General features: G+C 37.7%; 1 protein-coding gene across 2 annotated transcripts in view; it reads right to left on the bottom strand.

Moving 5' to 3' along the window:
• FNDC3B (fibronectin type III domain containing 3B) overlaps positions 1-15,069 on the bottom strand; it is a 320,442-nt gene that overhangs the window by 78,147 nt on the left and 227,226 nt on the right. For both annotated transcript variants that reach the window (XM_019735100.2, XM_019735095.2), the window contains exons 8-9: positions 9,757-9,908; positions 7,026-7,085 (exon numbers count right to left, since the gene is read on the bottom strand). In XM_019735100.2, the coding sequence (XP_019590659.2) occupies positions 7,026-7,085; positions 9,757-9,908 (212 nt within the window). The remainder of the gene's footprint in view (positions 1-7,025; positions 7,086-9,756; positions 9,909-15,069) is intronic.

Genomic DNA, 15,069 nt, shown 5'->3' with positions numbered 1-15,069 from the left:
AAGACAGACGAAAACTCAGACCAGAGAGGTGAATTAAATTTCCCAATGTCACACAGCTAGAAAGTTGGATCCACTGCACTCAGCTGTGGAAGTCTAACTGTATTGCCTGCTCTGCTTTACTGACCTGGTAATCAGTGTTTCTTTAAACACTCACAATCCATTTCCCCTCACCCAATGAACATAAACAACACCTAAAGATAACATTATGGAAAATAGGTTCTGATTAGGTGTGTGATTTGCAAAGTCCTTTTCTCCTCAAAGTCCGTTACAAAAGATTTACAGAGGCGACGCAAGTCCAAAGTAAAAATAGACGTTATCAGTAAAATCCTAAAAGGTAAAATACTACATGTTTACTAGATATTTGACTTATTTGCCTTACGGGAGGACAGACACCATGACACTGGTCCCAACAAAGGACGCTTCTCATAAGGATGCTCTCCACCCACATTGATGAAAGAAATGCTCCTTTTGCACTCACTATAAGGAGACACATGATAATAGAAAACTGAATGGTAAATTTGACAAGATCATTTCCATGTATCAGGATCAGCTCCCTGTGAGTAAGTGACTGAAAATGAATCACACAGAATGTTCCAGACAAGGGTAGGGTTCCAGCCTGAACTTTAGTAAGATCAGAATTCTCCAACTGGTGGCTGAGGTTGCATCTGACACAAGAGATTAGGGAGCAGAGGGATGCAATATATAGTGTTTTTAAATATTACAGCCAAATTAAAGGACATAGGCAATGATCATCGTAAAAGAGACAAGTAGATAATATGCACTCCTCATGAAAGACCACGCCGCTACCTATGAAATCCTTGCCGCCAGAAAAACTGAACGTGTATCTGATGAAGCCTCTTCACAACTTTACAATAACCACAGAGAACATGTAAAGCAACACTTCAGGGATGCAATCAGCCTAATTCACAGTGCAGAAAATTCTACAGGAACCCCCCCAAAAAAAGAAAGAAAAAAGAGATGGAGGGGAAACCTATAGATTAAAAGAAATTTGCAAGACATCAGCCAGACAGAATATTCACACCATAGTTGAATTCCAATTACAACAAACTGAAAAAACGAAACCTTCATCTTTAGGACAGCTGAAGAAATGAGAACAGTCTCTGGGTTTTAAAAAAGAAATTCATCATTTTTGTTTGTTTTGGATGGGCATGTGTTAATAGCAATGTGGCTTACAGATGAAATAATATGATGTCTAGAATTAATTTCACAATAACTGTGGGGTGGGGGAGGGGAGGACACCACGGAAATAAGAAGTTGGGTGATGGGTATATGACAGTTCATTGAATCACTGTCTGTTTTTGACTATATCCAAAATAAAAAGTTAAAATAAAAATTACGCCAATGCTGAAAAAAATCCCGGACATATCTCATTTTAAAAAAAAGAACCTCTTGTTTCTCTTAAAACTAGAAGTGCTAGAAACACCCAGCTGCATACCTGCATGGTAGTGATTATAAAAAGCCAAGAGCAGCTCCCCCTTTAGATGGGAGCAGCTCACCATGCCCTACTATCTCCTAGGCACTGAGTGAGATAGCTTTTCAGCTGCCTTTTACCTAATGAACTTGACTCACTTAGGTTCCCAGTAGGTATCTCAGTTTGCATCACTAGGCATTTGATTACACTCTTGCAGACCAGTTCCTAAATGTTCACAAAAACAGTTGACACCCCAAATCCATGAAATCATAAAGCAGAGGAAAGGGAGGCAGGGAAAGGGCCTGCAGAGTACCAGCCGAATGCCGTCAGTTATCTGGGGACATTTAGACTCAGTCAAATTTGTCCTTTCTTGAGATTCTCAGAGTCAGAAAGCCATACTTATTAGGCCAGAGACACATGATGATGGAAGCTCCTGGCAGTCAGGTTGGGAGGATGACAGGAGGGATAAAAAAACCTTATGGCAAAAGTAAAAATTTGAGGTAGTTGAAGATGGACAATTACATGGGCCACAAGGAGTTATTTTCCGTGTCATTAAACTCAAAGTATATTATAGTTCATTTAAATTAGGAGTCAGTGTTTTGCACTTGTAAATGTCTGTCCGCAAAGGAAACAAGATCCATTTTATATGACAACAAAAATGTGCTGCATACAGTACCTAACATTTGACATGATATTTAACTATCTCATGATTACATCTGTCAATTAAAACTGTTCAGTAAACAGACAGCAACTAATGGTAACAATCAACTCTGTTTTTACCAATAACTTTTCCATAAAAGAAAATTCTGGTTGATGTTGTATTTTCAAGAATGTTGCAATCATGTTTTCACATGATGGTCATGTGTTTTCCCTAAATAGCATCAGCGGATAGAAAGATTTGTGGAGCAGGATCAGTTTCTTAAGTGAAACAAATCTGCAAGCAGTTCAGTTCCTTTTACATTTACCCCAGGAAAGAATACATTTTTCTAACAATATAATCAGTCTTGTGTTGGGTTTTCACATTTGTTTCCGTTTAAATACCAACTAAATTCTTATGAAACAGGTGCTCTCAGAATTTCAGAAATTTGCTCCCAACTTTTGCCAGCACATCTGTAACAGACTAGGAACCACAATTGCTGGTCAGTAATATCTTTTTCATAACTCTGCACTGAGCTGGTCAACCATATTTTTGGAAATGCTTCATCACATAATTTTTCTGGGAAATGTTATTACATGATATCATCTCTGGGCAACTTCTTTGCCAATTGTTTATGCCAACGACTGGAAAACTGCTTCAAATTTTATCATGAATTTGCTATCCATTCCACTGAAATTCCTGATTATCCTATCATTGATAAAAATATAACTGCTTGACTCCCACAAGAAAATGGCTATTTCAATGCCCATATTAATTATAAAATCAGCAATTAAAAAAGGAATATGATTTTCTTTGCGTATTTCTATAAGTATTTATTGGGATAAATAAGTGAATGTATATATGCATATGTTTATATATGTATAAACTTACATACGTTTGGATAAGTATTATAAAATAATGTTTACTTATTTATATATGTATGTATTAGATTTTTCTCATTTTTTTTTCTCAACATAGACACACGTACACATACAATCTCTCGTGTACATGTACGTGCACACATGCGAGATTTTATATTGGTGGTTTTACACAATACGTAATGCCCTATATGAAAGCACTAAATAAATATACTTTGAAAATCTCAATTGATTCCTTTTAAAAGTTCAAACAACATTAAACCAAAAAGAGCAATCTGTGTAAGGAGTAACAAATAATGTAAACAAATAATGTAAACCAAAAAAAATAATGACTTTAATAAAAACTCTAACCCAAGACCCAACACCTAAATTTTGCAAATCAACCTAATAGAAGAGTATTATTTTCCTCAATCACTAGGAGAAAAAAAAAAAAAAAAAAAAAAAAAAACAATAATGGTTGAATAGATGTGTAAGCTATGGCACACAAAAATTCATAGCAAAAAGTGAGGAAAAAATTTCTTTAAACCTGTAATGTCTCAGGGTATAATTTTCCATGTGGAATTTGGCCTAAATGACATGGCAAGTGCCAATCTAAACAGCCACAGGCACGCACGTGACCTGTAGCACTGTATCAAGAATGCCACTGGTCTCTTACTAAATTATTCCCATAACAATGAGGTGATGGCAAGAAGAAGTCAAGAGCTGTTCTTGCCTAGAAACGGGTGTCAAGCACCAGACAGCTCAAGGACAGGACTGCATGATTGAGAGACTGCTGCTTTTAAAAAAACGGTTCATACATATGATTTGTAGACTCAGACAATACTCACTAACATGAGGGAGGTAAAAGTTGAAAATGAAGAAAAGTATTATATAAAGATATCGAGAAATCAGTGTGAAGGGGATGGAATCAGAACAGCAAAATCAAAAGCAACAAGAAATGTTAGAACAGAAGGCTCAAATGATACTCCAGTAGATGATTTGAGGAAGAAACCTTTTACTATACTGGAGAGAGATTTGAACAGAGACTTCTGCAGGTCTTAATCAAAATGTGCAATATTAAGAACTGGAAAGAAAATGTAGCCTGTTTGACACTGCTGAAATAAATATGTCCATTTTCATCATTGGCTCTACAAACATCCACTGGGCAACACTTTCTAACTTGGTAATTCATAAACAAATGAAAATGGCAACGAACATAACTGCTCATTTTGCACCTGTACAGTAATAGAATTTTTTGTAGCGTCTGTTGTGGATATTTAGTGAGGAAATTATTTCCACACAGCCTTTTGAGGCCCTGTAGGTGACTATTAAATTTAAAACTGTATTTGAAACTACTGTGTTTGATAAAAGCTTACATTCCTGGAACTAACGTTTGAGAATATTAATCCAACTGCATCATAAAAAGAGATGTTGCTTTTTTTTCCCAGTACCAAATATGGTATAACTTTATCCCAATAAGATAGTCAGTGATATGATCAAACTATACACAGGTTCAAAGAACCTGCATCATGAAATCCTTTTTTTTATTTTCCAAGTGTGGAAAACCTGCAATAGCATTGGAAAAATAAAACTAAACAAACAAAAATAACGTTTATACCCTTTACAGGTTTATAATAGATTTGCACATATTTCATTTGCTCTCCTACCATCTTTCTGAGGCTGGCATCATTATTATCTTCATTTTATGAATGAGACAACAGGCTTCAGATGTTCAAATGGCTTGCCTGAGCACACACCTTTACTAAGTGACCGAGCCATTAACCCCAAGCTCCAAGCTCTTTCCATTATGTATCATGGTGTCTTGCCAAAGCAATTCAAGGCAGAGAAAGCTAAATTTAAGTATGAGTTGGAAGTGTTAAGATTCTTCTCTACTTTGAGAAATGAAAGACTGTAGAGTAAAAGAGACTGAATGATCTATATGTACTGTGGAATAGGCAGGGCAAAAAAAACTACAATTTAGACTGTAGATGTTTTTCTTAGGAGAGATTTTTTTTAAATACTAGAAGAGATCACAGGTTTTCTAACTCTCTGGCAGGCAGAAAGCTAGACCAAATAATAGCTGGTGGTGCCTCAGGCTGTGCAGGTGTGGTACTGCACGTGTCCTACGTGCCACAGTGTGGGGTCCCAGATGTGTCAGGAGAGAATCTGGATCCAAGGCCTCTAGATGGTAACCACCTAATGCTTCTATTCCTTTTGGGGAATCCATTAATGTTTTCTTTTATGTGCCCAGAAGTTTGAGGTATTCATAAGACATCACAGTAAAAAAAAAATTGATAAGTAGTTGTTCTCAAGATTTACCCCTTCTACGAAGGGTTAAAAGGAAATGAAGGGAAACAGCAGACAAGATGGTAAATAAAGGGCCAACTCTTTATGACATTTAAATTTGTTTAAGAAGATATTGTCAGCTCATGAATGAGCAGGAAATTAATAAAGTAAACCTTCAGTAAAGCAATAACAATAAACCGTTAAAAGATGTTGAAAAAAGGAAACATATGTTAACAATGATTAATGGAGAACATTTACATGGGTCCCTATATGGTGTTACATTTTCTGGTTCCTTGTTAAAATGACAATTTGACAGAATGATTAAACTATTTATTTCTATGATCATCTCAGCTTCACAAATTATACAATCTTTTTCTTGTACAGACTATACGAAAAGTTCAATATGTTTGGGGTAAAGCTAATTATCTCAAAATCCAAAAGTTTTGATTTAAACAGCAAGAGATAGTTGCAAAGAGTTCATCTAAAAACTACAATAGCTACGCAGATGTACACTTTATGACTGAATATAAAACACCTTGCTCTTTTATGCATTGCTTTCAACTTACTATTAAGCACTTGAGCAGCAAAAAAGATACTATAACCTGAGCACATCCCTACATTCCTACGTTTCTTACTGAGAAAACTGTGGCATAAGGATTCTGCAGTTGACCAAAGTTAAAACAGTCAGTTCATGGCAGAACCACACTAGAACTCAAGCCTCCTGATAATTAATATATACTCTTCCTGTTAGGCAAGCCTGACTCCACCCCTTCACAAAGGAACATGTGGTGTGAATTAACCTTTGGAAAGTATAATAAAGCATGTGTGCTTAATGCGTGTAACTTTATTACATAATTATTATGTACACATATATAACTGAAGAAAGGAGAGAGAATGCTGCTGTGTATCCTATTAGACAAATTTATGGTCAACTTAAAAATTAAGTAAAATAAAATATTTAACTAAGATTTTTTAAATGTTATGGATCACATTCATATAGCTGCTTATTTGCGAAATGGACGGATGGATGTATCTTTAAATAACCAGATAAGCTCGGTAAATATCCAGATAATATCGTCCTCTTCATAGGTCTGTTGTTGGCTGGGTTTCTTCCTAAGATTAGCTCTACCTTCCAGAGTAGTCGCAGTAGAGATTCCAGAAAAATTACAGTAAGATTTCAGACTACATATCAGACTGTACAGGTTCATTGTTTTGCTAAATTGGGTTATGCTTGTCAGAGATCATTTGGTATCTGTATTTCTTTATTTCAAAACCAATTGTTTTTTAAGGTCCAAAGGTGTTCTTGCAAGATGGGAAGGACATACTCATTGGGCTGAACATACAGTTTCCACTTATGGTCTAGAATAAACATCTGACATACCCAGGGTAAAAAATTCATTTGTTTTATAGAAAGAAAATATTACATACTAAACCACACAATCCAATAGATCTTAGAAGATTATACAAAATAAAAATTACTTATTAAAAATAATTTTTTAAAATGTTGTTCAGTGTACTGTCTACATTTCTATTACCAAAAGCACTTCTGTGTCCTCCCAACCACTGTGCACTTGAGTGCAGAACAGAACTGCCTTCAAGAATAAATGAACGGCCAATAAAATCTTTAAAAAAATAAATAAATACATAAAAAATAAAAAATAAATAAATGAATGGCCAATGAGCCAATGGACCACGGTATTGCAACTTAAAGTTAGGCAAACGCCATTAACCAAAAACTTTTAAAAGGGGCACATGATTTATTTTTAGCAACCTGAATTCTCCACTGCAGGGTAGCTCTCATATCCCAACTCACCTCACATGATAATCGGTTGCTGGTCTAAGATCTTTCACGTTACATTCTAATTCTTCTCCACTGCAAAGAAAAATCATTCATTAGTCAATGGTACCAGTTTCAAAAGTAAAACAGGATTTTGATTTGGGTCTCACTGTCATGTACCAACAATAACTCAAGAACTATTAAGTCTGATTCCACAGTAAGACAGAAATAAACTCTCCTATTTGACCTTTCTGGACTAGAAAATTAGATTCCTTTTAGTTATGCCATGATAAATCTGGAAAATGGGAAGGTTAACTTACTAACAAAACTCCATAGGGTCTTATCACTTCTTCAAAGTAAATACATAAAAACACAGAAGTAAATAAGTAAGCAAGAAAATTAAATAGATGGGTAAATAAATGTAAATAACTAATTGTACCAGTTGTCAACTGTTGGTAACTCACAGACTTACCTTGGCAGGAACCCCAATTATCTTAACTTCTCAGCTCTCTTGCAGAAATCTCAATCTGCTTCCCTCACATAACAATAACAACAAATAGCTCTCATATACAAAACACAACCATTAATATGATCAGAAATTGCAACTGAACCTCAACTTAATCATAAGGAAAGAACTAACATAAAATAAGGAATGTTCCATTAAATTTGTTTAAAGGAAAGGGGGTGTGGGTGCATGACTGTGTTCTTCAAAAATGTCCGTGTTATAAAAGACAAGAATACTGTGGAAGTGTTCCAAATTGAGAAGGCTACAGAGACCTGAGAACTAAATGCAATATTTGACCCTGGTCAGGCTCATATCCTAGAGGGTAAGGAAAATGCTATAACAGATATTATTTTGATCAACTGACAAAACCAGAATATGGATGACGTAGTAGATAAGAATATTCTATCAATGTCAATTTATGAAGTTGGTATTCAATTGTGGCTATTTAAGAAAATATCCTTATTCTTAGGAAATATACTGAAGTATAATAGTTAGTGGTAAAGGGCCATCATATACAAAACTAGAGGGAAAAAAATACAGATTGAAAAGAGAAAAAGGAAGAAAGAACAGCTCAAACAGTAAAGCTGATAGAGTAAAAAGTTAACAGGAGAATCTGGGGAAAGGGTACATACACATTTCCTTGATCTTTTCATTTTTGCAAAGTTTTATAAATTTAAAATTATTTCAAATAAAAAAAAAATTTTAAGTTGTGATCCGGAGGCCCATGTCCACACCTTGTGGGCAGTGCTGTTGTTTGTTTACCTGCACTGTATCTTTAAAGGTTTCTTAATTTGCTAAATTAGTTTTACTATTAGGAAACTTTACATAATCTAGATTTCCAGCATTTCTTGGGAAAAAAAATCCGAAGAATCAGCAAATCAAGGCCTGCATGCCCTTCTAGCAACAACCCATTTTAGGTGAGCACAGATCCCTTTCAGATGGAGACGGGGGCTTTCCCATTTACCTCATTCCCAACTTTTGCTTTTCTCACTTATGTTACATGCCTGGCCCCCTGGCACTTGAGACTGTAGCTCTTGTCACCAGCAGTTACCTGGCATTGATAGAATCCATTTGTTTCTTGGTGGGTCTGGAGGAAATGGCGCTCTGTATTTCTTTAAAGTCTCTATCAATTCTGACTTTTCAAAATAGAACCAAATGGTTGTGAGCCAGAGTACGGAGTTAGACTTTTATTCTAAGTCCAGTGGGGAATCACTGGAGTGACACAGTCTGACTTGTATTTGCGTGGCGTGACGGCTCGACTACAGGAGAGCAAGAGTGGATGCTGGAAGACCCTGAGAGAAGGGACAACAGAAGCACTACAGGCAGGGGCAGCGAGAGGAGTGAGCGGCTAACAGACTTCCTTCCCCATCTCTTTCCCTTTTTCTTTGTCAAGAAGGCATGTCTCTGGAGCAAGTTAAGAATAAGCAACAGGCCTGAGGAGATAGAAAGTCTGCTGTGCTGATGCAGCAGCGGAACGCGGCAGAAAACTAGCCTCTCTGGCAGAGGAAGAGGTGGGATTTGTGTGGCCACATTACGTTGGGCTTCATAGTCCCAGGGGCCCTTCACGGTCGGGGGGAGGGGTCAAACAAGTAGTTAAAACAAGGCTGACTCTGATTTCCTGCTCTGAAAATCTGAGCACTCACCACAATTACAAAGAAGAAAAGACTTGACCCTAAAACTTTTTAAATCACATTTAGAACCTGGCTATAAATCATTTGAAGAGTTAATACCTAGGAGTCCATAAAGCAGAAGGGATAATCCCTTACTCTGTGTGTTAAACTTCTGACCATGTAAGAAAGCCTTGGCAAGAAATGCTTTAGTAATCTTTACTACAGGCTGGAAAACTATTGTAGAGAATTAGAGTTAAACTCTTATTTTGTGTAACTATGAAACCATATTGTAGAATTTTTAAAAATAAGACTAGTAGAAAGTCTGAGTCTAAAAAGGGGTAATCACATGAGGGCATAATGTATGCAGAAACTAACACTCATGCTCATATTCAAAATTTCACGAAACTGACAAGCTAACAAAACAAAGTGACATATTTCACCAACACCGAGCAGCCCTATAATAATCATTTCTGATTGATTAATTACTCTGGACAAAATTAACTCTTGACATTCTAATTATCACTAATTCTTAAAATGAACAACTTTAAGGAAAATTTGCAAAGCCTTTAAATTTTCCTTATTTTCTATTTTCCTTAATGATTCCAATTTCCCAGTGTCGCAGCAGAGAAAGACATATGAAAATATACACAACCTGTAAATTATCTTGTATTTTCCATCTCGTCCTTTGTCTGATAAGGCAACCTCATAACTGTAGGGGAAGGAAAGACCACTGTGGGGTCCACATGAGAGTCCAACAGGGGGAGCCCAGGACAACACCACTGCTCTTGCCTGAATATTGGAAACCTGAGGAAGAAAAAGATGGACAAAGTATTCAAATCCATTCCACATAGGTCAAACACTACTTGTTCCAATAACATTTTTGTGATTATTAGCAGTGGCATAAAAGTCAGAGTTAATTCAAGGTAAGCAATTTTATTTTAATTATAGTAAACAAAAGCATCCTATATAGTGCTCTTTTGTCAAGTCCTAATGTCCAAAATATAATTCTTGCAACATCTGTCCTCATAACGCAAACTTTCATCCAAGTCCCATACAATTCAGACCCAGTCCGATAATCTGTCATGTTTGGCAGTTTTTTTAAAGGTACAAAGTTGAATGTGACATTTCAATGCTCAAGAGGCCCTCACGTTATGGAAGGAGTTGGTAGTATCCACAGGTACTTTCTGGTAGCCTCCAAGCCTTGCTTGCTTTGCGTAGAATTATCCTGCAAAGCTAATACAGTAAGTCCTCACTTAACATCATAAATAGGTTCTGAGACTTTAAGCGCACCGACATAAAATGAAACGAATTTTACCATAAGCTAATTGATACATAAATAAGAATTAAGTTCCTAAGGCATTTCATCAATGTTATAAAGGAATAATGTTGAGTGAAACGATGTTATTTAAGGACCTGCTGTACCTTACAGATCACGCTCCTTTCAAGTCCTGTGGGCTTCCAGGAAACTCCAGCGATGGGGGAGTGGAACTAAGGCCCAGGCTGATGGGGCAGAAACGTGTGTGGAGGTGAACATGTTTCATCTCTCCAAGCTCTGCTTTGTATCTTTTCAGTTTAACCTCCACGTCAAACTTAATTTGAACACAGTGCTCTGGAACTCTTAGGATTTCTCTGAGGCATATTCCACACTATCGTCCAGCCATCCGCTGCCCCAGCTGCACACAGCTGTCACGGCTCACTCACAGACCCGGGCAGGCTTTCTTTCCTTCTATCTCAAGTCCTCACTCTAATGGTGTTTCCTGGGGCACCTGCCCACATCACACCATTTGCTCCCAAATCTTTTAGAGTATGTTTCTGGAGAAACCCAACCTACTGTAGGACCTGATTCATTAAAATAAATCTATGAACAGAATTTTAATGTTCTAATTTTCTAAATGTTATTTTGTTGTTCTCTGGATAACATATTAAAAACTAAGAGTTAATACAGACACTGAAGCTTAATGTTCATAAAAACTTTATAGCTATAGAGTGTCAGGCTGGCGATGGCGACATGTAAACTACTCAGTCTTTTTTGTCACTATCTGGTTTATATAAAGAATATTAACATGTAATATAAAATCATTCAAAAGCATGAACAATACATATGAAAATGAACGTTGAATCTCCCTTTTCAGTCTGTCATTCATTCCATTTTTAGCCAGAGAATCTTCCTGTCTTTTCTGCTTTGTATAGATACAGCATCATGATATATTTACCCAACCATGTAATCAAACTTCTCATCCTTCAAGACCGCAGCCAGCCTCACTATCCCCAAGTAGCCTTCCCTGAAATATTTCACCCGTCATGATCCCTCTGTTCCACAGAAACTTGTTGATATCTCTAACATTGCTAATCATGTTTATGGCATTTTCCTACCTCCCCACTGGACTGTGGGACTTCCCAAGGACAGGGCCCAAATCATAGTCAACTGTGAGTAGTGGTTGCTTAGGAAATGTTTGTTAAATAAAAAAACAAAAAATCAAAGGGAGTAAGATAGTCTGAGTTTCTGACACAGGTGACAGTGGAGGGCGGCCAAGCATTACACACATCTTTGAGACACTGCTACAGAATCAAAATGGACCCTTCTGGCTACGGCTCTAGACTAGCAGTCACTCATCTACTGTACACCTCCTGTGCCACACGGCTGTAACACCCCTTCAGGACACCGTCCCCTCTCACACCCATGACGTTGTTTTTGACTTTCCTGCTTCCTTGGCTTTAACCTACTTCTTTTAGACCCAGTTCAAATGCTGCCTTTGCATATTATTTTAATCATCATACCTCACCCACCCTGTGAGGGGCTGTGAACGGAGAAGATTAAGACATGGTCTCTACCTCAAGGAGCACCAGCCTGGTGGCAGCAGGCAGATGTGTGAGGCACTGCACGGAGATGCACTGAGCACATAGGGTCCCACAGCGATAGATACGCTGAGCACGTAGGGCCCCACAGTGCTGGAGACCAGGCAAGGTTTCTGGGCCGTCCTGCCCGAGCCCTGCTCAGAATCAATCGCTATTTTCTTCGTGCGCTGCCTACATTTTGCTATTACCTGCATTTGGCGCTTTTTTTCACTATACTATGCTTTTCTTGGTTATTGGTGTCTTGTTCCCCTGACTATATTTTAAGACAGCATTTCTACCACACACACCGGTGTTATCTGCTGAATTCCTTCACACACCATCCATGAGCAATCTTGAGGCACTAGGTATTATCTTTGATTTTTAACTTAAAAAGAGATATTTTGCAATGAAGAGTTCAGTTTCTAGTTTTAAAGGAGGCTGTTTAGGTACTGGAAACATTCAGCTGAGGTGATAAATGGCTGCTTTGCACAATTCCATAAACACAGTGTGCGTAGTAATACCAATTCTATGAATGATGGTGTGAAATAACATCACGTCTCAAAATAGCTCAGTCAATGCTAACACTTTAGATACTGACACAGTATCCACAAGTGCACAACCCATTAACCTGTCTTTTTCATCAGCTATTAAAAATTTATCTTTTTCTTTTCGGACTTGGTTAAATGATTACTTAACTGAATAAGAGACGTGGAACACTTAAAGCATCAACTAAAATAATGTTTACTTTTTCCTTAGATTCCCTGAGCAAGCCTTAAGGAGGCCAACTGTCACCTGAACACCGATCTCTGTGCAAATGCATTCTTCTGATAGGACAGCCTACCAGAACTGCGCTTGGAGAACTCAGCATCATTTTCAAAGGACAGCGGCTTCTGGGAATTCTGTCCTCAAGCTGAGCAGCCAGACTGCTACCTAGATTACTACCATGCTTATGGGGCCAAACCCCTTCCTGTGCTCCCTCCCTGCCTCTCTTTCACTGATTCCTGGGCCTCAGGTTTCCTTGCTTTATTGGAAGCCTGAGAGAAAGAGGGCTTTGTCTCTATTAGAACTTGGAACTCACTTCCATTTCAAGGCTGATGCCAGGAAATTACATGGCGCTTTTCAAGAGAATGTCACGACAAAGGGAATCCTCAGAACCTGATGCTTTTCCTCTAAGTGTCCAGGGAGGTGATACCCTTAAGGAGAGATTCAGAACTCGAGGAACTCTGGCTCGATTCACACCGATTTCAGAGCAACAGCAGTCTTACACAAACCTCACCTTGCAAGGCTCTCTCTCTCTGTGGTGAAACTTTCTCACCAACAGTGACCAATGAACTGAACTGGGGCACAGCTAATCTGATCATCACAATGACTGCCATGGCTGATACCCAAAAAAGACGTCTAGAAGCCATAAAACGAACTGACTTGCTGATGTTTCATTTTTCTACCGTAAATAGAAATCAGTCTCCTTTGTAATGGTGATTAACTGGTAATTTCTAATTACAAAATTATAGGACAAGACCCAATTTGACATTTGTCTTGGAACTAGTGATATGAGTCTGTTGTGTAGGTTACTACTGTAAACCTGCATAGAAATTGTTTAAATTAAACTGCTTTGAAATATCTTTTCTTTCTTTTTTTAAGATTTTATTGGGGAAGGGGAACAGGACTTTTATTGGGGAATAGTGTGTACTTCCAGGACTTTTTTCCAAGTCAAGTTGTTGTCCTTTCAATCTTAGTTGTGGAGGGCACAGCTCAGCTCCAGGTCCAGTTGCTGTTGCTAGTTGCAGGGGGCACAGCCCACCATCCCCCACCATCCCTTGCGAGAGTCGAACCGGCAACCTTGTGGTTGAGGGGATGCACTCCAACCAACTGAGCCATCTGGGAGGCAGCTCAGCTCAAGGTGCAGTGTTCAATCTTAGTTGCAGGGGGCGCTGCCCACCATCCCTTGCGGGACTCCAGGAATTGGACTGGCAACTTTGTGGTTGAGAGCCCACTGGCCCATGTGGGAATCAAACCGGCAGGGGTTAGGAGCATGGAGCTCTAACCGCCTGAGCCACCGGGCTGGCCCTGCTTTGAAGTATCTTGAAGGACTCATAAAACCACCATCTACTTCTAAATGATTACATACTGATTAGAAATCATTCTTGTCTATGTAGTTGTTAAATATAGATTCCAACTTGAGAACAGTTATTAGTTAAAAGCATATACACATATACAGAGAGTGCCAAAAAATGTATACATGTTTTTAAGAAAGGAAAAATCTGTATAAAATTGTAATGTTCAATATATACCGATAACAAAAGATGAATACAAGTCATGTTTGACTTCTGCAATTATAAGAGATGCTCTAAGTGGTTACCATCAGCATAATTTTAATAGCTTTTTTCCTTTCTTAAAATGTGTATACATTTCTTTTTGTCACCCTCTGTATGTGTATATGTGTGTGTGTGTGTATATATGTATATATATTTAAAAACGATAGGACTGCCTTATCTTGTAGCTATTTGATACATAATCCTTAGCTCTCTTCCTCTCTTTCTCCTTGTCCCCTCTCCTGTTCATCCCAGACTACATTATATGCAAATTATATTATTTGGATCAAAAACACCATTTATTCTCATTAAGTTAGTAAATTGTTATTCTCATGCTTAAAAATATTTCTATGCAAGTTAGCATCTAAATTTGGTCTGCTCTTTGGATTTAACTATGTGGGTGGCCTGCTGATCTAATTAGGAAGTACGTTAAGGAAATATTACCATAAAAATACTGGCTTCACTTCAAAAGTATCATGAAAAATAATAACACAAAGTAATATTAAAAAGGAAAAGGTCAAAGACATCATTATTCAAATAAAAAGGAGACTCAAATCTAGGAACTTCACAATCGTCTGTTTCTATAATTCTTTAAGTGCAAAACCCTTTTCCAGACACACTGCTGTTTATCTTTCAAGGAATCACTCCTTGCAGGGACAGTTGTTGCTCTTAGGTCAGTTTCCTCACTTCTGGAACCGACAAATCAATTGTTTCTACAAGCTAAACATTAGCAGATGGAAACAATGCAGAAACACTATTCTAGGTTTCATTTATTTACATCCTGAAAATAAACAGCCCAGCAGTTTGTGGGCGACTTC

Source organism: Rhinolophus sinicus, linkage group LG01 (assembly GCF_036562045.2).
Source record: "Rhinolophus sinicus isolate RSC01 linkage group LG01, ASM3656204v1, whole genome shotgun sequence".
Lineage (NCBI taxonomy): Eukaryota > Metazoa > Chordata > Mammalia > Chiroptera > Rhinolophidae > Rhinolophus > Rhinolophus sinicus.
This window is presented reverse-complemented; position numbering and strand designations above follow the sequence as displayed.